General features: G+C 30.9%; 3 protein-coding genes, 1 long non-coding RNA gene and 1 other non-coding gene across 8 annotated transcripts; 3 read left to right on the forward strand and 2 right to left on the reverse strand.

Annotated features, from left to right (window-relative positions):
- The first annotated feature begins 800 nt into the window (after positions 1–800).
- On the forward strand, positions 801–6,369 carry LOC102629551 (uncharacterized). Of its 3 annotated transcripts, none has more exons than XM_006493778.4 (3): positions 801–1,327; positions 1,595–1,674; positions 5,295–5,386. In XM_006493778.4, the coding sequence occupies exons 1-3, from the start codon at positions 1,070–1,072 to the stop codon at positions 5,314–5,316; spliced, it is 360 nt and encodes a 119-aa protein (XP_006493841.1). In that variant the 5' UTR covers positions 801–1,069; the 3' UTR covers positions 5,317–5,386. The 3 variants fall into 3 exon arrangements, with proteins under 3 accessions (XP_006493841.1, XP_006493840.1, XP_006493839.1); XM_006493777.4 differs by lacking the exon at positions 1,595–1,674 and adding an exon at positions 6,192–6,369 and having other exon boundaries at positions 806–1,327; positions 5,295–5,385; XM_006493776.4 differs by lacking the exon at positions 1,595–1,674 and having other exon boundaries at positions 807–1,327; positions 5,295–5,579.
- On the forward strand, positions 4,387–4,577 carry MIR12108 (microRNA MIR12108). The gene has a single exon (NR_161558.1). It is a non-coding gene; the product is annotated as a microRNA MIR12108 (primary transcript).
- A 4,212-nt stretch (positions 6,370–10,581) lies between the features above and the next one.
- Positions 10,582–11,368, reverse strand: LOC102630321 (uncharacterized). The gene is made up of 2 exons (XR_001506661.3): positions 11,005–11,368; positions 10,582–10,900 (listed from the first exon to the last, which is right to left on the reverse strand). It is a non-coding gene; the product is annotated as an uncharacterized LOC102630321 (long non-coding RNA).
- Positions 11,369–20,796: 9,428 nt separating this feature from the next.
- On the forward strand, positions 20,797–22,949 carry LOC102630630 (scarecrow-like protein 15). The gene has a single exon (XM_006493780.4). The coding sequence runs from the start codon at positions 20,934–20,936 to the stop codon at positions 22,761–22,763; it is 1,830 nt and encodes a 609-aa protein (XP_006493843.1). The 5' UTR covers positions 20,797–20,933; the 3' UTR covers positions 22,764–22,949.
- A 1,477-nt stretch (positions 22,950–24,426) lies between these two features.
- On the reverse strand, positions 24,427–26,213 carry LOC102630931 (hypothetical protein). Of its 2 annotated transcripts, none has more exons than XM_006493782.3 (5): positions 25,722–26,213; positions 25,405–25,455; positions 25,171–25,304; positions 24,975–25,066; positions 24,427–24,876 (listed from the first exon to the last, which is right to left on the reverse strand). In XM_006493782.3, the coding sequence occupies exons 1-5, from the start codon at positions 26,013–26,015 to the stop codon at positions 24,845–24,847; spliced, it is 603 nt and encodes a 200-aa protein (XP_006493845.1). In that variant the 5' UTR covers positions 26,016–26,213; the 3' UTR covers positions 24,427–24,844. The 2 variants fall into 2 exon arrangements, with proteins under 2 accessions (XP_006493845.1, XP_006493844.1); XM_006493781.4 differs by having other exon boundaries at positions 24,427–24,887.
- Positions 26,214–26,337: the final 124 nt, after the last annotated feature.

Consider the following 26,337-nt stretch of genomic DNA (forward strand, 5'->3'; position numbering starts at 1 on the left):
TAGCATAACTATAAAAGAATATAATATAATCATTGTAGATTCATATTGAGTACAAAGTTTTATCAATTTTACCTCCCAGTAAAGAAAAAATGTTTACAAGTTGAAGATATAATTTCTGAATGGGCAAATCCCCAATTAACATTTAACTCTCTACTTCTCTCATGTTTCAAATTTAGTTGGCTAATTAAATAAAACTATTTGAAAACTAAACATACTCCTTGCAGAATGTCCAAATATAATTTGATTTCCATCTTAAGTACTAATTTTAATTAGGTTATGAAGAGATAAAGAATAGTGTATAATCATATACGACGTTGCATTATAAGTTTTAAATGATAAATCTAAAATAACGTCTTAAAGATTTTTTTTTTTAATTATCATATTGAATGAACATGAACATATATGGTGAAATGTTTAAAATATTCTCTTATTTATTGATTAAGAATGTACAATTATCCTATAAATCTAAAACCATAATCCATAAAGAATCAAAGGTAATGATAAAATTAAAATACATAATACACATTAATATTGTATTGTATGTACAACTAGTTGAGTTGGTGTAAATTTTTATATAATAAATAATAAACATGTGGTTTGAAACCGTCATGTGAAAAAGAATTTGATGACGAAGAAATTGGTTTGTCATTTTTTGTTTGTGCAAGTTGATCACAACTCACAAGCTATATAAATAATTTTTTTTTTTAAATGATAAAATAAAAATTCATTTGAAACTGGAGTTGCCCACGCTTTTAATTGCCGCGTGGGCTTTCCGACATACATGTATTTATTTATTTATTTATTTTGTTTCTCGCCTTCTTCAAAGAACCTGTTTTTTGACGCCATTAACTCTCTCCTCTTCTTTGCTTGCCTTTCCCCACACTCATACCTCTTTACCTGTTTCAACCTCCTCTGTAATTTTTTTTTTTAAATTGAAATTTCTTTATCACCAAACAACCAAACAATTCTCTTCTAATCTTCCCACCGACCAATCAACTCCTCCTCCTCCTCCTCTTCCAAATCTTCACAACAAAATTTTTTAAAAACAGAAAAAAATTCTTGAAAAACTATGCTTGATTTTGGTGAAGAACTCACAAGAGAAACCTTAAAAATCCCATGGCTCATTTGGATCCAAATTATTGTTCTTCTTCTCTTGGTCATTCTTCTCTACTGCTTCAGCCTCTTCCCTTTAGATCTCTCACAAGAAGGCACCTGCAACAACACCAACACTTCCACTACTTTGCCTTCTTCTTCTTCTTCTTCTTCAGCTCCAGTAGTTCTCAAGCAAAACACAACGACTTTTAGAAATCACTTGCAGCCTTCCCAGGTATGAAATTTTTTCAACCCATTTGTTTGTTTGCCATGGAAAATATTATAATTTAATTAATTACTGTTTTCGTTTCTGGGTTTGAATCCTGCTGGCAATACGTTAGGGTATACGTTTGCTTTATATTTATTAAAATTTTTCTTTTTTATTTATTACTATTATGTTTTTTAATTATTATTATTTTTATTGTTTGTGAGTTGCCATTGCACGTCACAAACAATTAAAAAAAAAAGGGCTGGCAAATTGATGTTGTTGTTGTTTTATTAGTGCTTTTTAGTTGGCAAGGCAAAAACGCTTTTGTTTGATTTGAAAGCGGTTCCATCTGAAAGCGACCTGAAGAAATTAAGGTAGCGTTTATTATTTTGATTGCATTGTGAATTCTGAGGAGTGTAAATTCTAGGATTAGGAGTGTGGAGTGGGAGTGGGAGTAGGTTGTTTATTTACACTGAAATAAAAGTATGGAATGGAGATCAGAATTTAATTTATGTGTTTACTTTGTTTTGATCTTGAATTGAGAATAAATAGTTTTAAATTATAATTTTATCTTTATTTAAAGAATTATAGTTTTTAATATCAAAACTAATAAAAAATATATTTAATGAATAATATTTATTTTATTATATTTGTAAATTTATTATAATTATTAATATTCTTAATTATGAACAATAAATTATTAATTTTAATTTTAATATAAAATGAAATGTTATTTTATTTTATTTAATATAATTATATTAAATTTATTATTATATAAAATAATAATATAATATTATTTAGTACAAAATTAATATTTTATTAGAATAAAGTATTTATTATTATTAATATTAAATAAATATAGTACTATTATTTTTAAAATAAATATAATAATATTATATTTATTAATTCTCTATTAATATAATAATATTATTTTAAAATAATTTTAACTTAAAATTAATGTAAATTATTATTTAGTCAAATATAATATTATTATTTAAATAAATATAATATTATTATTCAAATAAATATAATATTATTTATTTATTTTATTAATTATAAAACATAAAATAAAAAAAATGGTAGAAATGGGAGAGTTGGGAGTGGATTCCCACTCCCACTCCCCACTCCAAAAATGGGTGGGGCCCACGGAGTGAGACTCCCAATTTCTCCCCGTTTTAAGTAAGTAAACGCTGGAGTGGGAAGAATCCACACTCCTCACTCCCACTCCAGCAAGTAAACACAACATAAATTAAAAAGGATTCAAAATTGAAGGAATGGATTTTGTCCTCATATATATATTTTTTAATATCTTTAAGTTCGGCAAGTTATATGACGCTCTTATAAAATACTTTTAAGGCAATGTTTGTTGTTTGGTGCCGTTTGCGTTTTGCTGTTTTAACCTCTAGTTGCCGTTTACGATGTTGTTAAAAAATTGGGTTTCGAAGTGCTTTTGGTAGAAGCTAAGAAAACACTTCGAAATTGCTTTTGGAAACGTACATTTCAGTTGGTTTCTGCTTTAGACATATCACTTCTTAGCCTTCTACAGGTGCTTTTGGTAATTTCAAAATGCATTTTGTTTGATTTTTTCTTTTAAAAAGGTAAGTGTGGGTTAAGGCTAAATTTATTTTTTTAACCCGTTATTATCCTCTAATATCTTAATTTAATAACCTACTAAATAAAATTATTTGAAAATCACTAGCTAATGCAAAATCAAATGACTCAGTAACGCGGATGATTGATTCAATTAAAACATTAGGGAAAAAAAATGAAAAATGGTTCTTTCATTACTATTAAGTGCTTCTGATAGTGCCAGCTTTGCTTCCTAAGGACTTGCAATTTCTTTGTTTAAAGTGCTTTTAATTATTTTAATAAAATATTATGGATAATTGTTGTCCTGTTTTTTGGTAACACCGAAGATAGTTAAGAAAACATACTGTTAAGTTTAAAAATGATGATGTGAATAAGCGCTTTTAGGAGAAGTTAGAATCCAACACGGCTCTGTTTTTTTTCAACTTCAATCAGAGAAGGAATTTAAGTATCTTTGTAAAGTGTTAAAAAGTATATTCTTGGAAAGTGGTTTGATTTAATGGACAGTGAAGTTGCTTCTATTACCGCTCTTTGAAGCTTTATTCTTTTATCTTTTACCTTTATCTATTTGTTTACTTTTAAAATGAAATTAAACAAGAACAACCATCTTATTTGTTTTGTTGGTACAACAATATTTATCCTCAAAAATAAAAATTGTTGGTGGGTTTGATTAATACCTGCATTTGTTCTCAATTTGTCTGTTTGAATAATAATAATAATAATAATACTTCAAAATTAAGCCACAGAATCTGCCTTTTTACCTTGTTAATTAATTATTTGTTATTTATGGATTCCATTTTCGATTTTTATCTTAGGAGAAATATTTGTGTATGACTGTTGAGGTGGTTTGATCAATCAATTAAGTTCTTCCATTGACATAATAGGTGGACTCCATGGTGTGATCAGTAAAGTCAATTTTAATGCGGTTTATAGTGAAAAAAATTCATGATCCCACTTTGGACTCTTTGTGACAGAGCTAAGTAGGTTTAGAACTAGATTGGTTAGGCATACCACCTCATAAGTATACGTAAATTTTTCCTTTTCACTATAGGTCAATTTGTTCTGAGTAGAGTTACTCTCTCCAAAGGGGAACCCTACCTAAATCCTAAAGATAGTTCAAACCAAAAGGAAAAAAAATGGTTAAACTCCTTTCAAAGTTGAGGTGGGTCTCTCTTCGGAGAGAGTATTATTTCTTGCTTATTCAAGTTTTGGATCAATTGAATATTTAACAACTTGGTCAAAACTTTCAAAACTTTCTTTGATTTTCAATTTTCTGAGTTTTCACTGCAGTTGGTTTAATGGAGGCTAAGCTCTTTTCATTTCATTTATTTATTTTATATATTTGTCCCTTAATTAGTTGTTGGTTGTTTAAAAGAAATTTTAAAAGTTACAGTAAGTTCACATTTCAACATGTAATTATCCAGGCTGGCATGGACACGGTGACTGATAGTATATTGTCATTTTTCCTTGCTTTAGATGCATGGTATAATCTGAGAGATTAAATATATATGTAAGGATTCTCATGTGCAGACGTTCGCACTTTTTAAAATGCAGATTTATGTTAGTTCATGCTAATTAGCTCAAATTTAACATTCTTATTCATGTTAATTAGCTCAAAGTTAACATTTTCATATCTGCATTTTAAAACGTGCGGATGTCTGCACTAAAGAATGATTATATATATGTTTCTAAGTTTTAACAAAATTTAATAAGATTTAAAATTTGTTCATTAATATGAAATGGGTGCTTTATCTGAGATGAAATGATTATGCTAACACAAGAATGATATAGTCATTTCACTCATGGATCAAGAACTTGGTTATTACAAATGAAAGAAATAGCCTACAGACTCTAGTTTGATTTTATTTAAAACTCAAGATGAATGAACTTGATAAAAACCCAATTTTGAAATTTATACTTTTATTGAGTTTAGATTCGTCAATATCGCGTGAGATTTTTTTTTTTTTTTAGGTTTATTGAGCAAGTAAATACAAAATTTGGGAAGAATTAAGGATTTTTTTTCCTTAAAAGAGCTTAACACCATTGTTTTGACTTCTACCTATTAACTTAAAACTTTTTTCACTAACATTTTTCATTTGGAAGACAAAATGAAGGCAAATGCTAAGTTACAGTTGCTGTAACATGTACCTGTCCAATTCTAAGTAATTGAGGTGGGGTCACCACATGATTTGTAGCAAACTTCAAGTTATAGCTGCTGTAAATTAGCCATGTCCTTAAAATTAAATGTTAAAAAATTCTAAAATTTATTTAAGAAAAGAGTAACATCTAAAAAGAAGAGTATTTCCTAGTAAGAGTATTTATATAACATGAATCATGTCTGTTGAAGTATGATAAAAATTGTAGAGAATGATAATGCATTGCCATCTAATTTTTTAACTGCATGCAGAGGGGAGAAAATCAAAGTCTGAAAGGAGAAATAGAAACAAGCACGAGCACTAGAAGAATAGTGAGAGGAGAAGAGATTTCAGAAAGGGGAGGTACTTCTTTAAAAGAAGCAAGCAATATAAATTACCATCCCTGCCACTATTTCAGGCTTGCTTTTCTTAAGTGTTTAGGTCTTGATTCCACTTCTGAGAATTCTTCTTCATCAAGCTCAGAACATAAAAAGGACAGATAATGTATTTTGTAAACTTGATTTTGACTATTTATTTACAACCCAAATATTCCATCCCGTTCATTCCCAATTTAATTTCAACATTCATTCATCTACACTTTGTTTTTGTTTCAAAAAATTAGCATGCATCTCATTCTTTTTCTTTCTTTTTTTTTTCTTTTTTTCTTTTTTTTATTCATGACTTATTTGCGTTAGATTATCCTTACTTATTGTTCTTCTACGTGATTTAAGATTGATGCTTTCTTAAATTGGATCAAAATCTTCTTTCTCAATCCTTACCTTATGAAAGTAGGATTTTAATCCTCAAACTAGACTAGCTCATCTATATTAGGAAGCCTCTAGGATCATTATTTTTCATTCAATTTTCTTGGCTTCCTCCACATAATTTTGGCTGCTCCAGATTCTTTTCTTCTTGCTAATTTTTCTTGCATGTGCTTATCATCTTGACTAATTGATGGCTTAGTTTCCTCCAACATTTTAAAATCATTTTTTATCTACATATGTTCAAATTAGTTTTATAACTTTCTGCTATTCAAAATTTAAACCTGAAAATATTTTAGTTTTTCAGAAAAAAAAAATGAAGAAATCAACTTGTATAAATATTTTAAGCGAATAAGAGCTTACCTCCAAATTTGTTAGTCCATCATCATCATGATTGTGATTTTTCAGTTGGTGGAAATGAATCGGCAAAAAGAACGTGAGCCAACCTCATTCGCTGTTGCAAGTCGACAAACGAATAAAAATATGAATTTCTGCCTTCAAAATATGTAATGCATGATATTAAAATAAAAATAATAATTCATGAAAAAAAAAGCACAAGAAATATTCTGGTTTTCATGTTATCTAATATGCAATTCTTCCTTTGCAAAGACATTTAATTTTTAGGAAATTTGATAGCGTGGGGATCAAGTTAAAATTAAACACAAATTTTCTTCTGTAGGTCTCTCTTCACCTAAACAATTATACATATTTTCGGCGTTTTAGGTTGAATAAACTATTTATAAAAAAAAAAAAGTTTAATAAGCTAAATTAGAGGAAAATGAATAATATTAATTAAACAATTTTCATCGGCATTGCTCATTTATCACTACAAAAAAAAAAAAAATCAGTAGTATTATATCATAAAACAAGAAAAATTAATAAAAAGGAAAGTGGAATTTCCTCAACATTAGGTATCAATTTTGGCGCCATGTTTCTATTTGATATAGATGCAGAAGTGCATGACTCCATGGCATACACTTCCTCTTAAATGCATTAAATATCATCAAAATATATTTTTATTGTTTGGATTGAGAGGAAACAAGAAAAAAAAAAGTGAGAGAAAATGATGCGTTCATCAGTTCATTTAAATATTTTATTTGTATTAGTCAGTTTATTTTACTTGATTTAATAAACTAAAATATTATTTAGTATTGGGTTAGCCTTTTGTTGTTTTTTGGGAGTTTTTTTTGTGGTTACTGTGGTTAGTATGTAGCTCTTTTTTTATTTTTCTTTTATTAAGAAGATAGCTGGACTATGATTCTTTGTATACATATTTATAATTCATAATGAAAAATATTGAATGATTGTTATTTACTGCAATTATATTTTTTTCTCGAATAATCAATATTTATTTTAGAAGTTTAGATCTCCTTGAATTAATCTAGTTATATTGATTTCCTTCTAATTAACTGACACGTTCACTAAAAAAAAAATCCCCAAAAAAATGAATCAGGCTCTTAGTCATTACAAATGGTGACCCAAGGAGGGAGAAATTGGATCTACAAGTTGCTGTTTTAATCAGCCTCTTTGTTTTTTCTTGTCATGCTAACTTGATTTCAACTGTTTTTAACTGATTCCTGCGTAAGATGAAAATGTACCAACCATATTTCAGTTCCTTGTCTGTCTTATCGTCTTATTTTAATTAAGGGATAAATACTTGTTCAATCCTTATATTTTGAATTAAGTCTGTTTAGTCTTATAATTTTAAAAAATACTTTAAGATGTTCCTATGTTAAGTATATGACATTTTTGCCTTAATTTTTTCTTTCTTCGTTTTTACAGCAATAACTTTATAATAATATTCTTGGGATATTTATGAAAAGGAAAAATGTTAATTTATCAAATTCACACTTAAAGTAAAATAAAAATTAATATATTTTCTGATTAAATTTTTTTTTATGGATAAATTAATTAATGTCCTCAATATTTTAGTAAGTGTATTACTCTAAGAGTACAAAAAATAAGGATAAAAGTGTCACATAATATAAAAAGTAGGGATATCTTGAATTATTTTTCAAAATATAAGTACTAGATGGATATTTAACTCAAAATATAGGGTCTAAATAAATATTTATCCTATTTACCCTGATAATTAATATAAACAAAATAATTGTGTTTTTTCTTGCAAAGTCTACTGTTTGGTCATATATTACTAATTTTGTTTTATAAGGCACAAAATTTGTGAGTGTTTGGAAAGGATACTAACACTCACAAAATTCTTAATTTTCCTCGTCTTGAAATATGCAGCATAAGTAAGAATGTTTTCATTTGTATTCAAAATCTCCTCATTAAAATTTTATAAATTTTGGTAAAAAAAAAAACTAATATTATTTCGAAATATTGGAGAAAATCAATAATTTATATGGCCGTTTGAGATTGAAATTGGATAGTTATAGCTTAAAAGATATGGCACTAAAGTATTTAGTAAGCACTAACTACTGTAACTTGAAAACTAAGTTAATTTGATTTTATACTTGTATAATGAAAATTTTATTATATCTTTACTAATTTTGTCAAAATTATTATAAAAAATTATATTCACTAGATAATATCGACTTTTATTTCATAGTTGTATTTATTTTTCCAGTCGTCGTTTAAAAGTTACAACACCTCAATTTCAAATAAGATTTATGTCATATCGCAATTGCCAACAAAATATACCTTTTCCAAAAAAAAAAAAAAATTATGTATCATTACATTCTCCAAAATCTATGGCCACAATATCAATTAGTTTCAAACCATCGGTGGTTGCTTCTTGTTTTTGGAGGGCCCTTTTCCTACTTCCCCTCTATCTTTGATTTGCCGCCATGTTTTTTTGTACATTTTTTTATGCATTTGCTTTGTAATTTATTAATTCATTTTGCTATATCAATCCAAAAGCTTCTTTTTGTAATTCTAAAACCAAGAAATTAATTAATTATGAACTTTCTTATAAATCATCTAAGATCAGATAAAATTCGTCCAGACTTATAACTTGTTAACTAGAAAATCATGTTTTATAATGAAATAATAGAAAATTAAGATTATTTTAATAATTCCATAAACTAAAATATAAATATATTTTCTTTTGGTCAAAATAAATTTAAACTTTTAAACTCTGTAAACCTTGATATCATTTAATTGGATGTTACATAAAAACCGTGTTAAAGGGGGGAAAAAAAAAATCAGCAAGACAACATCTGTAGATAGCTCAGTTGATTGAAACTCTTGTGGCAGAAACTAATCAAGTAATTAAAGAGGGAGTAATTAATTAAATCCATTTCAAAAATCAAATCAAAATCTAAATTGCTAATGCAAAAGACCAAATATAAATTGGGTGATGACATGAGCTTGTAGTTTCAAACAAAATCTTATGTTTGTGTTTTTGGCTTATAATACAAAGATAATCTTACCTGAAATGATTGTGCATGTCACGATTGGATCCTTGATTAGGCTTTGTCGAATGAATCAAGACTCAAGACAACATCCAAATATGTATAGTTTTGAACACTGTTTTCTGATCCTCTCAATATATACTATTTGATCATTTTTATGTCCCGTATTGATTTTGTTTCTTAAGTCATGTTTTTTAGATAATTAAATGGTGAAAGGTAATTAATTATACATATTTGATATCTAATCAAGGGAAGTAACGAGCCTTAATCATCATCATCATCATATATATATATATCAATAACTAATATTATGCATGATGAATTGTGAGCTTTAAAAATCCAAGTTGCAAATCTCTTTCTTTTTAAACTATATAAATGAAAATTAAATCTAATTTAAAACACATAATAGGATTCTCGTTACCATCTCAACAAGTTTTATCAATTAATTAAATTTGTATATCCACTAAAAAATATATGACTTTAACCGATACAAATTGACTCAAGATAACCACAGTAATTATCTTTAATTAATGACTAGAAAGATAAGCTAAATCAATATCATTAAACCCAAAATGATGATGATGATAAATACAATGGGCCAAATATAATATTACATGAGCTTGTAGTTTCAAAACAAAATCATGTGTTCGTGTTTTTTGGCTTATAATACAAAGAGAATCTTACTTGAAATGATTGTGACACAATTTGATTCTTGATTAGGTGTGTCCAATGAACTCAAGACAACGAGGAAACATCCAAATACAAATGCATAATTTATTTTGAGCACTGTTTTCTGATCCTCTTAATGTATATACTATTTGAGATAAATGCGATCATATTTTTGCCCCTTATTAATATTGTTTTTTCAAGTAATTAAATGATGATGGAGGTAATTATATTAATTAAAAAATTGATATCTAGTCAAGGGAAGTAACGAGACTTAATTATCGTATATGATGATTCTTTTTAAAAAATTTAATTGATATGTATTGACTTATGAAAAATTAATATTATGCATGATGAATTGTGAGCTTAAAAACCCAAGTTACCGATCGCTTTCTTTTTAAACGATTATATAAATAAAAATTAAATCTCTTTTCAACACGTCATGGGATTCTCGTTACCATCTTAAAAGATTTCATCAATTAATTAAGTTTATATATCAACTGAAAAAATAAATGAACGTAACCGATTCGAGTTGACTCATTATAACCACAATAATTATCTTCAATTAAGGACTAGGAATTAAGCTTAATCAATATCAATAAACCCAAAATAATAATAATAAAATACACGCACAAAGATTTGGAATATTTCTTCAACGTTAAAAATCAAGTTTGGCCCAATTTCTTAATTAACTATATTTCCATTTGATGGATGCGCAAATGGTGCATGACGATGAAATTGACAATGAAATCGAAGCATGATCATCGAACAGAACAAGTGAATGATTTAGAAATTTAACAATTATTTTAGCTGATACATGTACAAAAACACATAAACTATATAGCATCCTAGCTAAATTAACTCAGTACAGAAAAAAGTAAAAAAAAAAATCACAAATATGTGAAAATCTGCAGTCTCAAAAACCTAGAAATCAAACATGCATGTTGATTTAAGTTAAGATGAAGAAGACGATCAGTTGATTTGGCCACCTCCTCCAGAGCTGCCCGGTGGCCGCGGTGGCCTTTTTATAACTCTTAATGCCCTCGTCATTGTTGATTCCATTGCATACTCTTCCTCCTATATATATGCATTAAATTAACCAAAATTTATTTTTAGTGTTTGGAATGAGAGAAAATAAAAAAGAAAGTGAGAGAAAAATAAAAGAATACTAATGATATTACAGTTGCTTTCATTTGTGTTTCTGCCCCAGAAGCCGGAGTTGTATCAGCGTCTGCTTGTTGAGTATCTTTGCCTAAGCACTTGTACAAAGCTTTGATAAGCTGTTCAACTAAGTAACATGGGCTGTATAAGGAATATGCTTCTTCTCCTCTTTTCTCTTCTTCTGCTGACCTTTCCATTTGCTTCTTGCTTCTAGCTTCTAGCTTCTGCTTCTTGTGTTATTGTTTGCTTTTTGGTTTGGTGGGTGGTGTTTATTTCACTTCACCTGCCACTTTGTATCTCTAGCGCTGTGAGAGAGACACCTGCCTCTGTGTATTTATTGACGACCTTCTATTGAGATCTCTAAATTTTCTATTGAAGTTTTTTAATCTTATTTTATATTTGTTTCTTCAATATTGATGATCTCGTACCTTTGTCAAACATTAATGATCCATTTATGCTGCGTTTACTTTTGCAGCATACTTTTTAGATTGAAGTGAGAATCCTGAGGAGTGGGAATCCTTGGATTAGGAGTGTGGAGTGGAAGTGAGAGTAGGGTGTTTACTTAGACTAAATAAAAGTATGGATTGTCAATTAGAATCCTAATTATTTGTTTACTTTGTCTTGGATTGTGAGTAAATTATTTTAAATTATAATTTTATCCTTATGTACAGAATTATAATTTGTAATTAAAAAATTAATAAAAAATATATTTGGAAAATAAAATAAATATTTTATTATATTTATAAATTAATAATAATTACTAATATTCTTAATTATGTAAATCATAATTTTTTATTAATTTTAATTTAAATTATGTGAATAAAAATTATTAATAATAACAACACAAATGAAATATTATTATTGATAATATAGTACAAAATTAATATTTTTTTAGAATAAAATATTTATTATTATTAAATAATTAATTAATATTTATTAAAATTAATGTTTAATATTATTAATTTAAATATAATATTTATTTATTTTTATTTTATTAAATTTAATAAAATAAATATGATATAATTATTATTTTTAATAAATATGATATTATTTATTTTATTAAATATGATATTATTTATTTTATTAAATATTATTTATTTATTTTATTAAAATTTATTTATTTATTTTATTTTTATAAGGATAAAATTGGAAGAGGGGGAGTGGATTCCCACTCCCACTTCTCCCAATGGGAGTGGGAATCCCACTCCCCACTCCAAAATTAAGTGGGACCCACGGATTCCCACTCCCACTCCCCTTTTTTTAAGGTAAGTAAACACTGGAGTGGGAGGAATCCACACTCCACACTCCCACTCCAGAAAGTAAACACTACCTTACTGTATATTGGCTCTCTCCTGTATATTTTCTCAGCTTCTCTGGAGAAATCTTACAACAAAATTGCATGTCACCACAAATTTTAATTTGCAAATTTCTTGTTATCGATCGATCACAAGCCTCACTGTATCTACGAAATTTGTGTCTTAATTTATAACGTATTGAAAAGTAGAGCAAACATGTTAAACAAATATTTACTAAAAAAAAAAAAGCCTTGGCGTGGTAATTTTGAAATATTTGATATTTTTAGATTCTCAGCCCGTTAAATATAAGATTTAAGAAAATTGACTAACACAAATTTAGGATAAATACATATTTTCACATAATCTTGATCTAATTATCTCTTTATTGGCAAAAATCCAAAATTAATTTTAGTTTTGGTAATAGTTTTGAGGAATCACTTTGGCAAAATCACTCCATTCTACAATAGATTTTGAAAAGAAGGGAATGAGTAACTTTTCAAAATCTGATTTGAAAATCACTTCTATACTTAATACAATTAATTTATATCCTCATAATATTTATAAAAAAAAACTCAAAATTATCTTTATTACTTAGGAAATAAAATTATTAACTTTAATGAGAATATTACTATCACCAATTATATTGAGAGAAAAAAATAAAAAATAAATTTGATAATACTAAATATTTATTTTAGTTGTCAATAATTATGTGTAAACAATAAAAACATTTTATATACATGTTTAAATAAATGTTACTCTAATGTTATGTCTAATCACTCATTTACATTCTTACAACGGTTTAACTATAATATTTACTAAATACATACAACTGCTTTTAAAACGCACAACAATTTTTAAAATAAATTGTACTAAACGTTTAACAACTTTTTTTCATAACTAATTATTTTTATAACACTGCTAAAAGTTACAGCATTACCAAACTCGCCCTTAATGTTAAACAATTATAATTTTTCAAATCTAATATAATCTATTATTGAATTGCAATTTAATGCGATTCTTATTATTACCCAAACATGGGGAGATGTTTTTTTTTTTTTAACTATTTGTTACAGTAAATTTCTCCAAGCTTTGACATTATCTTGATCAAGGTTATTCCTGTCAAATTTTAATCCATATACCAATATTTCATTTGTGAGCAGATGCTAACATATACAATATGTGCTCTGTTGAACAAAGCTAATTTTGTGATGTGGGTTAATCAAAGTTAGCGTCGGATTGTAATATCAAGAAAATATAATTCTTTTTTTATTTTTTGAAATTAGTAAAATGTAATATTTCAAAAAGAAAAAGAAATTAAACAGAGAGTGGAGGGTGCATTTGTCGTCATATGCCTTGGTATGGAGTTGCTCGTCGTTTTATTTTCCAAGAACAATATTCTCTGTTTCAATCCATAAACTTGCCCCCAGTTTCTAGTGCCATCTTTATTTCTCTTGGCAAGAAAGACTTGAATCAATTGTTTTTTTTTTTTTAATAATCAATTGCAAGAAAGACTTTAAATGCATAACTTTTAACAAGAACAGAAGAAATATGCCATGCACATGACGTATAATAAATTGAATGATTGTGTTAAAAACAGATGTATCCAAGATCAAAGGGCAATTTTTTAATTTAGCACACTACTGATAAACACACAATAATAACAATAACTTATTTTTAATAGTTATTTATCACTTTAATCTTATGGTTATAAGACAGTGCTTTACGATAAAATAACTCCACCATAACCATTACCTTGAATTTATTGCGAGAATCACTACAATTTAGTTGTCAGTCAAAACTCCAAAAGTTATTAATTGAAAAGATTAACTTCTTGGTTTCATCCTTGAATTTTATATTTTGTACCCGTAATTTATGATATAATTATGTACATGAGAGGTGAATAATGAAAAACTTTTAAGTATATATAAGTGAAAACGTAGGGTTTTCAAGGATTAGTGCAGGAGTTGACGATACGATTGTAACGTAGACACGCAATCAATGTGGTTTTGCCGGTTTGAAGATCAAATTCATGCACACCGACTCAAAGTGCTGTGTGCGCTTGACACCGCTGCTGCTACTTTGTCACTTAATTCGCACAAGTTCATGTTATGGGCTTGGCTTGGAAGAAAGTTTGGCTTTCAAAGGCCATTTACTTGGGCTAAAGGAGTTATTTCCAAGGATTATTTCACATTTTCATAAATATATATATATATATAAAGGCAAGGCTATTTGAACCCATCATTAAATTTAATTTTGAAAATATTTTTTTATGATTAAAATACCTCTAAATTAAATTACAGTTATGGACATTAAAATATAATAAAAAATAAAAATACAAATTTTACTTTTTGAACCCATCTTTATATTCAATACAGTTTTATCAAACCCTAATCATATTTTCGTTAAATCATAATCAATCAAGAGTTTTTATGGAGGAACAAAACAAAATTGACAATAGTTTGAATTAGGAATACATATGAATACATCTCATTTTTTTCTTATGAAGTGGAAGAAACCCAGGCCTACAATCTAGAAAATACAAAAACAAAACAAAAAAAAACATGAGCATCTGATATAAACTCAATAACTCATCAATCAACTTTCAGTCTGATCAATCATTTGTGCATACATTCTTCTTGAACTTGATGGGCTTGGTGGTGAGATTGTCTATGACTAAAGGGTGGGAGATTTTCTTCTTGTGTGCTATCTTCACCAGCTTTCCCACAACTTCTCCTCTTGATCGGATTCTAAACTTCAGCATCAATGGAATCTCACCTCCAGTTGGAGAAGCTTGGGCAAAAGGCAAAAACTTTCTTAAATAATAATAATAATAATAATAATAATAATAAATTGTGAAATATTTATCAAGGGTTTATAAATGAATTTAATAGGTTTAATGAGTAAAATCAATACTATTATAAAAATTAGGTTCAATAAGGGTACATTAGGTACTTAAGTAGGTTTATTGAGTAAAATTTAAAATTTGAAAATGAGTTTATTTAGAAAGTGGGTTTAATGAGTAGTTTGGTGGGTTCAAATAGCCCCACCCTATATATAAAGGTGTGAGACAAATAAGATTATAAGTACTACCAAAATATAAGAAACATAATGTGGAAATTAAAAGTATATATGACAAGAATATCTTAAAAATAACAATATTAAAAGAAGAAATCAAGCAGATGCTTGTTAAACAATAAGATAATTTTGCAACAAATTTTTTTACTTGTTTTACAATTTAAAACAAATGGCTTATGTATTATTATTTTTTTTTAAAAAAAAAAAATAGGAGGATAGATAAACTCTAAATTAATTTTTTAACTTCATATCTTCTCTGCAATTCGAACTTGATGGTTAGATTAAAAAAAGAATTACTTAAAAAATCACTCTACCAAACATTTGAGAAAATAAATGGTTCGATGGTATGCATAAAAAAAGCAAATAAAACTCCATCACTCCTTTAATAACAAATAGGACAAAAGAAAGAAGAAAAAAAAAGAAAATTAAGAAAAGGCTGCTTTTCACTTCAGTGCGAAGTATCTTTTAATTATAGATGCAAGGTTGTTTTGGACATTTACTAAAATTTGGAATTTACTTAAAAGATTTGACTTTGTAGGTGCTGCGCATTTCAAATGTATTAAGTTGGACCATCTCGTATGCATATTTCATCCTTCATTATAATTACTCTCCAACGACAGTTGAGTGTGGCCATTTATGAGAACTCCTTCTTAACCAATTGGCCCATCTGGGTTTGTCAGGTCGCATTCCTTTTAGTGAGCGGCCCACACACAAACCCTTTCATTTTAGACCACATATATTATTACATTTGATCGTCACTATGCAGTCCATTATAGTGGTCCACGAAACAGCACCGAGAGAGAGAGAGAGAGAGAGAGAGCATGCCACTGCCACGTATAAAAAATTAAAATTGTATTCATCTAGGATTAATTTGAAAATATATATCAACAGTTGTGGTTAAGGTACTACTATCGGATCCCCTGAATATCACACTTTAGTTAACAACAAACATTGTATTAATATTAATGGAAAACTGATATATCGCCCTTGTGGTGAATGTTTATTATTTTTCTTGATATTGATTAAGCAAATTTTCTTTCTTAATAAGAACCTAGGATTTCTTAAATGGTGTGTTTATTTCACATGTTTTAATGTAAATAAAGATATATTAACTAATTGAATCTAGGGTTTTTCTTTTTTTTTCCCAAAGTATCCTAAATGATCCCCATATTGGAAAAGGACCCAATAAACGGTAGCTTTTGAAACAGAAGATAGAAGATCCGCCAGCCAGCCACTATCATTTCATTTGGTTTGCTTTTTTAATCTCTTTTTGGGAGTGGGGTGTATGGATGGACACTCATCTTTACACTTAAATCATTTCAATTAGAATCTCAAAAACATCTTTTGTGCGCTCCAAGCTACTTGCCCTCTCTCTCTCTCTCTCTCTCTCTCTCTCTTTTCCACCGCGTTCGGCCTCCTCTGCTTTCTAGCCTTAACTCCTAAGTATTTGACTTGTAAAAATGTTCTCCAAAAAATACTTCTGCTTTAAACGTTAATCATGCCCTCAAGAAAAAAAATTCATTTTTCACGCTTAAAGATGTTAAGCAAACATTGGTTAGTTTCTTTCAATTTTTCGGATTGAGAGAATATTGTGGTAGGAATTCGGAATATGTGATGTCAATTAGATTGCGTATCATTTCTTAATATATATATACATAATATGATATTTAATTTTTTTTGGCCTTTCCAAGCTAAAAACAAAATACATAAATAAAAACACATGGATAAGTTCTTTGCTAAGTATATATAGTGTGTGTATTAACAAATTATTTTTATATAATATGTTAATATTATTAGAATCTATGCATAGACCCAAAAAAAAAAAAAAGTGCATGCATGTTCATGAATTTTCTAAATCCTATATTTTTAATTTTTACACTAATTCTTGAAGGTTTTTCATTGGCGACTTCATATATATATATATATTTTTCCTTCTAAGGTAAGAAATAGATAAAATTTAAATTAATTTTTTAATCCTATCTTCTCTAAGACTTAAACACGAGTAATCAGTATAATTAAGCTACTTAAAAATGACTGGACCAAACTTGAAACACATCTCACGATAATGGTTGTAGGGTTTCAAAACTTTTTTCTTTATACTTTCGACAACCCCATTGACTGCCAAAGGGGACCTTTGCATGATCCTTTACAGGTTACTTGAACCAATAATTATATACTCAAAAGTTAATCATTGATTCCCGCATAGACTGAACGATTTGGCATTTGGCAATTTATTACTTGCATTGGATCCCTTAAACAAATTGTGTTCACACCATGCAAAAAACCGTAGGGTATTTTTAATTATATACATATATAACTTAATATTTATTAATAGAGTACAACTAAATTGAACTAAACTAAACTAAACTCTATAAGCTTGATTGTGACATAAGTGATACACAACGCACAAAAGAATATAGAGATAGATATTATTTATATTATTGATATTTTGTAGTAGGGAAAAAAAAGGCTCTAATACATCTTTTTGGAGGTGGGCAAAGCTTTAATTCTCTTGTAAAGTTCAATAAAAAGAAAAAAGAAAAAAGAAAAAAGAAAGGTGTAGGCTTTGGGTATATAAAAATGGAAAAGATCAAGAAATAAATATTAAATAATAAAGGCATTAATGTATAAAAATCTGTAAATCTATGTATATAGCTCGTAGCTATCACCATTGAAGAACATATTCTCTTCTCCGATTTTGCTTTCTCTCACTTCGCTGCCGAAGGCAAATGTAGATATAATAATCCTACGTGGGCGTGTTTATTACGCGCTGATTTGTGATTCATGCATATCCGACAAAAGTTACCACGCATGTGGGTCCCAAATTAATGGCCAATCGACTCACACTTTCTGACTACCACGTCAACTGTGGGACCCGCTGTGAGGTCACTTGTCTTGTCAACTAGAATTCCACATTTCCATCAACTTTTTAGATTTTTCCCCTTTTTTTTTTTTTTTTTTTTTTGGGTTCTGTTTTCATGTGCGGATAGTAATTGATAACTTTGGGTACGTAACTCCCTCCAACCAAGCATTTCAAGAGACCTGCTCTTTTTTCTTTTTTCTTTTTTCATATATATATATTACAATAATAAATAGGACCCTCAAAGAAGGCGTTTATTAATTTAAAGAAAAAGAATAAATAGAAATAGAAATAGAGAATTTAAGGGGTACATAATGAGCTTTACGCCTTACAATAACTAACTATAGCCCAAAAGTTTATAAGGAGAGGCAAGAAAAATAAAAGATAGAAAAACCATATAATAAGCATGACTGACTGAACTTACACTTAAGGAAACTATTGGCATCTTGAGAAAAGAAATTTCGAATATCACTAGATGGATCACTTCATTAAGAAAAAAGTATCACACCGAAGTGCAAATTAGCCAAACTAGCTGCTACATAATTATTCTCTCTATAGGAATGAGAAAACATAAATCACGTTTGAGAAAATAACCTCAGAGTCCAATCAACAAGTTATCAATGGCTAACGAGAGGAAATCTCATGCTGAAGCATATGACTAGCAAGCATTAAAAATACAGAAAGTATATAGTTAAAAGATAAGAAAAATATGAATTTTATTACATTAATTTCCGTCTTTTAACTCCATCCGGATTTGAGCACAATTACATGTGCACACAATTAATTACTTAACACCAACCCAATCATTTCCACACTCATGTGAATGAGATTTTAAATCTTCGGCCTCTACTAGATGGAAAAATTTTAGAATACATCTGTTGTATCATGTCAGCTATACAACAGCAAATAATGTCATGACATGTGTGTATTTATTTTGTAAACTATCATGCAAGTGGTGGTTGTATTAAACTCAATTACACATGTCATGCATGCATTAATTAGTTGTAATACAACAGATGTATTCTAAAATTTCTCATATTAGATGACACACACAAATACATAATTATATAGTTAGCCATTAAATATTACAAATATTTTTATAAAGATTAGAATAATTGGTAACAAGTTGTGATTATGTAATACCAGGGATATCATATTCTACAGCCTGAGTATAATTAAATATTTATATTTTGTCATTTTTCTAATTATTTGATTGTACCCTAAATGTACCTTAGTTGGACCTTAATTGTATAAAGAAACTTATATCTATGGAATCTTTTCTTTTCATAAAAACAAAAGATCTACAGAACCATAAGATTGGAGTTTCTGTCTTTGAAATGAAAATATTACAATTATTTTTTAGTGAATCCATACTGTAAATTGAAAAAAAAAAAAAAGCGAGAGTAAACGGATGATATACAAACTTTGATAATATGCGAAGTTGTAGGAGTACATTTTGATAGATTTAATATACATTTATGCTCAAAGGTAATGTTGAAAACGCTAGGGAAATTAGAAATTTATGTGGGAAGAATTTTAGAAATCTATGTGAGAGTAAAAGCTTAAAAAAGTGGATTTTAAGCCGCAAATTACTTTAGCGATGATTTGAAAATTGCTAGAATGCTGGTGGTGCTTGTTTTTGGCCGTCCATATAGGGCTTCACTGCTCACTCTTTGACTTGTTTGTCCTTTACCGGTAGAAAAGTCCTTCAAGGGGTTTGAGTTGCGGCTGTCGTTTATCATTTTTCATTCATTCTACTCAGTTCCATATGGAGGGTTTTGAAAATGCAAGCAGTATTTTCTTTTTACCGTGATTATATATTTGTTCGTTCTCGGGCTTCACGGAGTGTTACTCAAATTAATAAACTTATTTAACTGGTTGTCTGAGTTTAAATTTGGAGAGAAATAACGATCTGAAAATTACAAGAATATGCAAATTTGTTTCCAAGGAATGATGAGAGAGAAAGATCATCATAATAAAAATTATATCAGTGATGTAGTGCATTAGAAAAATTTATAATTTAACCCCAAAAAAAAAAAAAAAACCCATGTGATGATTTGACGAAATCCGGAAGAAGTACATAGATATGAGTACCAAAAAATTCGATAACTAATTAGAATCTTAAACTATTCTCCCTTGCATCTCCCAAAACACGGTAGTATCATGCATGGATCCATTTAATAACATAAGTCTATACATCATTTTTGTATTTTCTGTAAAGCTTCAATAATTAAACCAATCCGTTTTTGATAATACTTACAAAATATTATTAATGATATGAGATTAATTAACGGTTGAGGACGATATAGCTAGTACAATACATAGAGAGAACTGAACTGTGTTAACACACAAAAAGAAAAAAAGAAAAAAAAAAAAAAGGGAACTAAAGCTATATAAGAATCCCACAAAGCAATGGCTTGATTTAGAAGCTTCAAAAGGAAAGAGAAAATAAAAGAGGAGACTGATCAGTCGTGTCCATTCATGTTGGTCATGTATGACAATACATGTGTCATCCACCATTTGCATACACACTCACACACACACACACACACACACAAACGGCAAACCCATGCACACGCAAAGATAAAAAGCCACAATCATAACCCTGGAAAAGCCACAATCATCATTCTTTAGTTGTTTAAACGTTTACTAGAACTACAACTACACCACTCAATAAGCAAAAGCAAAAGCAGAAGAAGCTATTGCTAGATAGATAGCTATGAGAGTTCCCCTAAAATCTCAACAAAACAGCCAATCCCAGCAGAGCCCAGAACGTGTTTCTTCTCCAAACAACAACAACATCAACATCATCAACAGCGTCAACGTCATAGCAAGAAGCATCGGCGGTGTTAGTAATAATAATAATAATAACATTCACAGCCGTCGTCCCAATACCACCAATAATATAAATATTACGAGCCCAGCGAACAGCGGCAGCAAGTGCTATGAACCCACATCGGTTCTTGAACTTCGCCGGAGTCCGAGCCCTATACCTGAGTGGGACAGGGACGAGCATATGCTGCGTACCATGGACTGGGAATCTTTCATCAAGGACCTCGGCGGCTTAGATGACGACTGCTCTTCCGATGTTGCTGCTCCACAGCTACAAATTCAACACCTCCACCCGATCAGTACTGATGATGATTCCATTGATCATCAGCAGCAATCTGATTTTAATTTCAATTTTAGTTCTAATTTCAATGTTCCAGCAGCTGACGACGTCGTTTCCTTATCATCATCGACAACTCAATATCATAATAACTTCCCTGATCATCATCCTGATGCAGTTTCTAACAACGGCAACAATATGATCGTCATGAATAACCTGGGCGGAGGGTTTGAATTTGATTATAATTATATAGAAGAGCTTATCAGAGCTGCAGAGTGCCTCGACTCGAACGAGTTACAAGTGGCTCAGATGATATTGGCCCGCCTCAATCACAGTCAAAACCTAGTAGGTTCACCACCAGTAGTAGTTGCTGCAGGGAAGCCGCTCCAAAGAGCCGCGATCTTTTTCAAAGAAGCTCTCAGCTCACTCCTCCTCAGCCTGCTCAACGGGCTAACTCGGCCGACAAGTCATCTCTCGTCATCTTGGCCAGAGATCATTCAATCTGTCAGAGCTTACAAGGCCTTCACTGCGATCTCACCCATCCCCATGTTCACTCACTTCACAACCACTCAAGCCCTCCTCGAATCCCTCTTCCTCGACCGCGGATCGGGATCGCCACCGTTGATTCACGTCATAGACTTTGACATCGGTTTCGGCGGCCAGTACGCTTCTTTCATGAGAGAAATAGCCGACAAAGCAGCGGCTGCCCGTCACTCTAACTACTCAACTTCACTTCGCATCACGGCTGTTGTTCCCGATGATTACGTCACCGAGACAAGACTCGTCAAAGCCAACCTCGTTCAGTTCGCGCGAGAACTCAGGATAGGGCTCCACGTGGACTTCGTGCCCGCACGGTCGTTCGAGATGTTGTCTTTCAAAGCGGTTAAGTTAATGGACGGTGAGAAATTAGCTGTCGTCTTATCTCCAACTGTATTTCGCCGTCTGGGCGGAAATTCAACTGACAACGCTGCGGCTGTTGCGGCTTTTGTCGCTGATATCCGCAGAATTTCTCCAAACGTCGTCGTTTTTACTGACAATGAAGCGTGGGGGGACTTTGGGAGTGGGACGACGGCGCCGTTTTCGTTTCGGAGGAACTTCGTCACCAGCCTTGAGTATTACACGATGGTGTTTGAATCACTCGATGCTGCTGCGGCTGCGATGAATGCCGGAGACTGGGCGAGGAAGATTGAAACGCATTTGCTTCGGCCGAAGATTATGGCGGCTGTTGAGGTGGCGGGGAGGCGCGTGGCGCCGTGGAGAGAGGTGTTTTCCGGCGCGGGGATGAGGCCAGTTCAGCTGAGCCAATTTGCCGATTTTCTGGCAGAATGTTTGCTTGCCAAGGTCCAGGTGGGTGGGTTCCACGTGGCGAAACGGCAGGCTGAATTGGTGCTCTGCTGGCATCATTGGGCCCTTGTCGCCACGTCAGCTTGGAGGTGTTAGTTATTGGCTCCGCTTTAGGACAATATACACTTCTGTTAGCATGTTTAATTACATTAAAGCCCTTTTTGTTATAGAGAGATTAGGGAATTGTAATTTTAAGTATTTGAAAGTTAAGTTAATTTACCACTTGTATGTTAAAAAAATTATAATATCTTTACTATTTTTATAAAATTATTTTAAAAATTATATTTATTATACGTAATTTTTTTTTTTTATACAACAACTTATAAATTTACGGCACCTCGATAACTTTAAATGTAATTATGAAATTCAAGAAATGAAAATTGTTTGCGTTCACTGGAATTTGTATATATGTCGGCTAACAGTTTCCTTAAGGTCATTTCGAGATGGTGGCGATTACATGCATGGCCAGCAGAAGTGTGACAAATACCCTCACGTGTTATTTTAATATGCACTTGATCATATTGAAAAAAACAATTTTACGTGCAACATTAACTAACAAGCTGAATGTGACAGTAGATATAAAACATAAAACAAAGAAAGTAATAGGAAAATTTAATGTCATATATTTATTGTTTATGACCAAGAATGGTGTCAATTTCTTTCTATTAGTACTCAGCAGCTTCTTTTATAACCGTTGATTCTCTCCAATTTTGTATCAAATAGTGCATGATTTTTCCATCTTTATCATAAAATTCTGATGCATTGATGCATCTGATGCGTTGTAGTCGTGTCCCAAGCTTAGTCTTATTTAATGTCGTGGACCTGAACTAGGTAGCAAAGAAGAGACCCCAGTGATGGCTACAGAAATTAATAAAGGATAACAACCGTAGCACTGCAGTTTTGTTCCTTCAAGTTCTTGTTTCTATCAATTCCCAAGCTCTTATCATTTCCCGGATCCCAGCAATTAGAGCTCCTAGAATTTGCCAGTTATTCTGTAACCAATAGGAAGCTGTGAATCCTAAATCCTATCTTCACTGAAGGTTTCCCATTAAACTTTTAAGTAGACAAGCGCCTTAAGTTGCTATCTGATATAGCTAAAGAGCATGAAACTTTCTAATCTTGAAAGTCAAATTCAAATCTCTAAAGAAAATTCCATATTTCACTTACCCTTCAACAAAATTAAAGAAGGTTTCGAAGAAAATTAACACGGTACTTCAATCCTCTCGAATTCAAATAATTTTCAAAACACAGTACACCGTCAACAGGACATGAAATCACACGATCTTGCTAGTGCTTTCCAAATCCTTTCACAATCAACACAAATCTGATATGCTGCCAAAACCATGTTTAGGCTTTAGCTAATGCCCTGTCTTATCTTTAATTCTGCTACCCATTAGACAAATACTAATAATCGTCGTTCTCCCTTTATCTACAAAACACTTTTTTTCTCTCATGGTTCTACTTTGCTTTCGGTAACCACTTTCTTTTCTCTATTTGAGTAGCAAGTAGAGTTTGGATTTGAGGATTTCGATAAAATAACAACTGCTAATGGCTGTTCATGACACGATACTATGTCTTGTAATTAAACAAAAACTTTGCATACTAATAAGTCAGACTTTTCTAACAACCATCGATGCCTAGAAGCATGAATAAAACGAAAACGAAAACGAAAATATATAAATATAGATATCACAAGCAGCAAAGATCACATTTTCAACATATCAAAAGCTTCAAGAACTCCAGTGAGCAACTAAAGATATATGTCAATCAGAGTATGTTAGTTGATTAAAAGAGAGATGAACAAGAAAATTTCCCATTACATGCCTGGACAACATGGCAGCAAATTAACTACATAAACCAAAAAAGGAAAGGAGTAGAGAACTCATATTGCCACCATGGCTGCTAGTTCCCTAGCATCACATAGTCTAACAACCAAAAACATGAAAATCCACAAACAACCTGACTGAAAATGCTAACGGAAGAGATATCTTTACAGAAGAAAATTCTGATGTTTCTCACCATAATGCTTTCATATATGAATCTACTTCTTAGCACGATTAGCAAAATAGTTAAGGGCCATCCTTGAAAATTGGGTAAGGGTGAAAAACATTCGCAAGATTGCACGGCCCTGCACAATTCCTTCCCTTATGTCCCTCGCAGTCCTAGCCAATTGAGGACTAGTTGGTCCAATTCTCTGGCTCACTACCTCCTGCGACGAAACTAATCAAGTAAAGATGGAGTAAAATTCATTGCTCTAAATCCCTTTCTAAACTCACAGCAAAGAATCTAATTTCAAATGCTATGAACCTGATGGATTCATGTTAGTTAACTGACGCAATCTTTCCTCAGCTATGCGGACAGCTTTAGTTGAGCTCCTAACACCTTGGGTTATCTCCTGGCTGCATGTACCCAAAAAAAAAAAAAAAAAAAGGTGTGACTCAACCTATGAGTCGGACTAGCTAGAAATGATTTTCTTATGAGTATTTCAGTTTATAATGCTAACCCCAAATCACTAAGCTCCATTGTTAAGTCACTAATCTCCATGCCCGATAACCGAACTGCAGCCATTGTCTCCGGAAGCTCTTCCCTAGTGACATCCATCAACTTCTCTAGTGACTCCGCTGCTCCTTTGAGAGCCTGGATTAGACTTAAATCAATTACTAAATAAATATAATAATAAAAACTTTGCAAAAATCCAAAACTCACTTGAAGAACAGTAAAGATAGAAATTACAAACCAGAAGAGTCGGGATTGCAGAGAAGAAAAGCCAAGTAGCTGAAACTGCCGCCTGCAAAGAATCATAAATCAATCAAAATTAACAAGTAATCATCATGTTTTTTTTTTTCATTTTTGTCCCTCAGGTTCAATTAATAACTACGCAATTATGATAAATTAGTGATAACGAAGCTAATATAAAATTTTCTCCAATGCCAAAACTTGTAACATTCAACATCAAACTTCTAAAAATAAAAAATTTTAACAATGCAAAAAAAAAATTATTACAATGATGAATAAAAATTATTTTGATTTTTAAAAAATCGAAGAAAAATTTACCGCGCAAGCAATGACGTTGAGCACGAGGATGTGGCGGTGAGTGAGGTTCCACTGCGACAGCTGCAGAGAAGAAGAGGATGATGACCCGACGGACGTCGTGTAATGGGACGAAACCGACGGCTCTGATGACGCCGCATACTCAGATTGCGCAGACAGACGTCGAAATCGAAGCGGCGGTCTCAGATATAACGGCAAACGATGAAGCGAGCAGCCATGGTGTCTGCTGAAGCTGTAATTATTAAAATCGTGATCGATAGTGGGGTTTGCTGATTGAAACTTCAATGTACTGAACATTTTGCTCCGTGAACTGAAGAGAGAGCGCCTGGCGAAGGTGATGCCGTACGACGGCTCGCGTTGTCGTTTTACTCCTCTTACGTCGCAGTTTCTTCATTATGGGCTTCATTTTGCGTTTTGGCCCAAGACAAAAACCTAGGAATGAGTAATTACATTCGAGTCCCTATTGTCTACATCATCTCAAAAACAGACATCAGAAGTACACTTCGTAACTTTAACATGAAACACGCTCGTGGCTGTTGGTACTTGGTATCCAAGAAGATAAATTTCTCCCACTCGAGCGACCGACACAAAATGCATTCACCGAATTATGTCCAGAGCA

Source organism: Citrus sinensis, chromosome 7 (assembly GCF_022201045.2).
Source record: "Citrus sinensis cultivar Valencia sweet orange chromosome 7, DVS_A1.0, whole genome shotgun sequence".
NCBI lineage: Eukaryota > Viridiplantae > Streptophyta > Magnoliopsida > Sapindales > Rutaceae > Citrus > Citrus sinensis.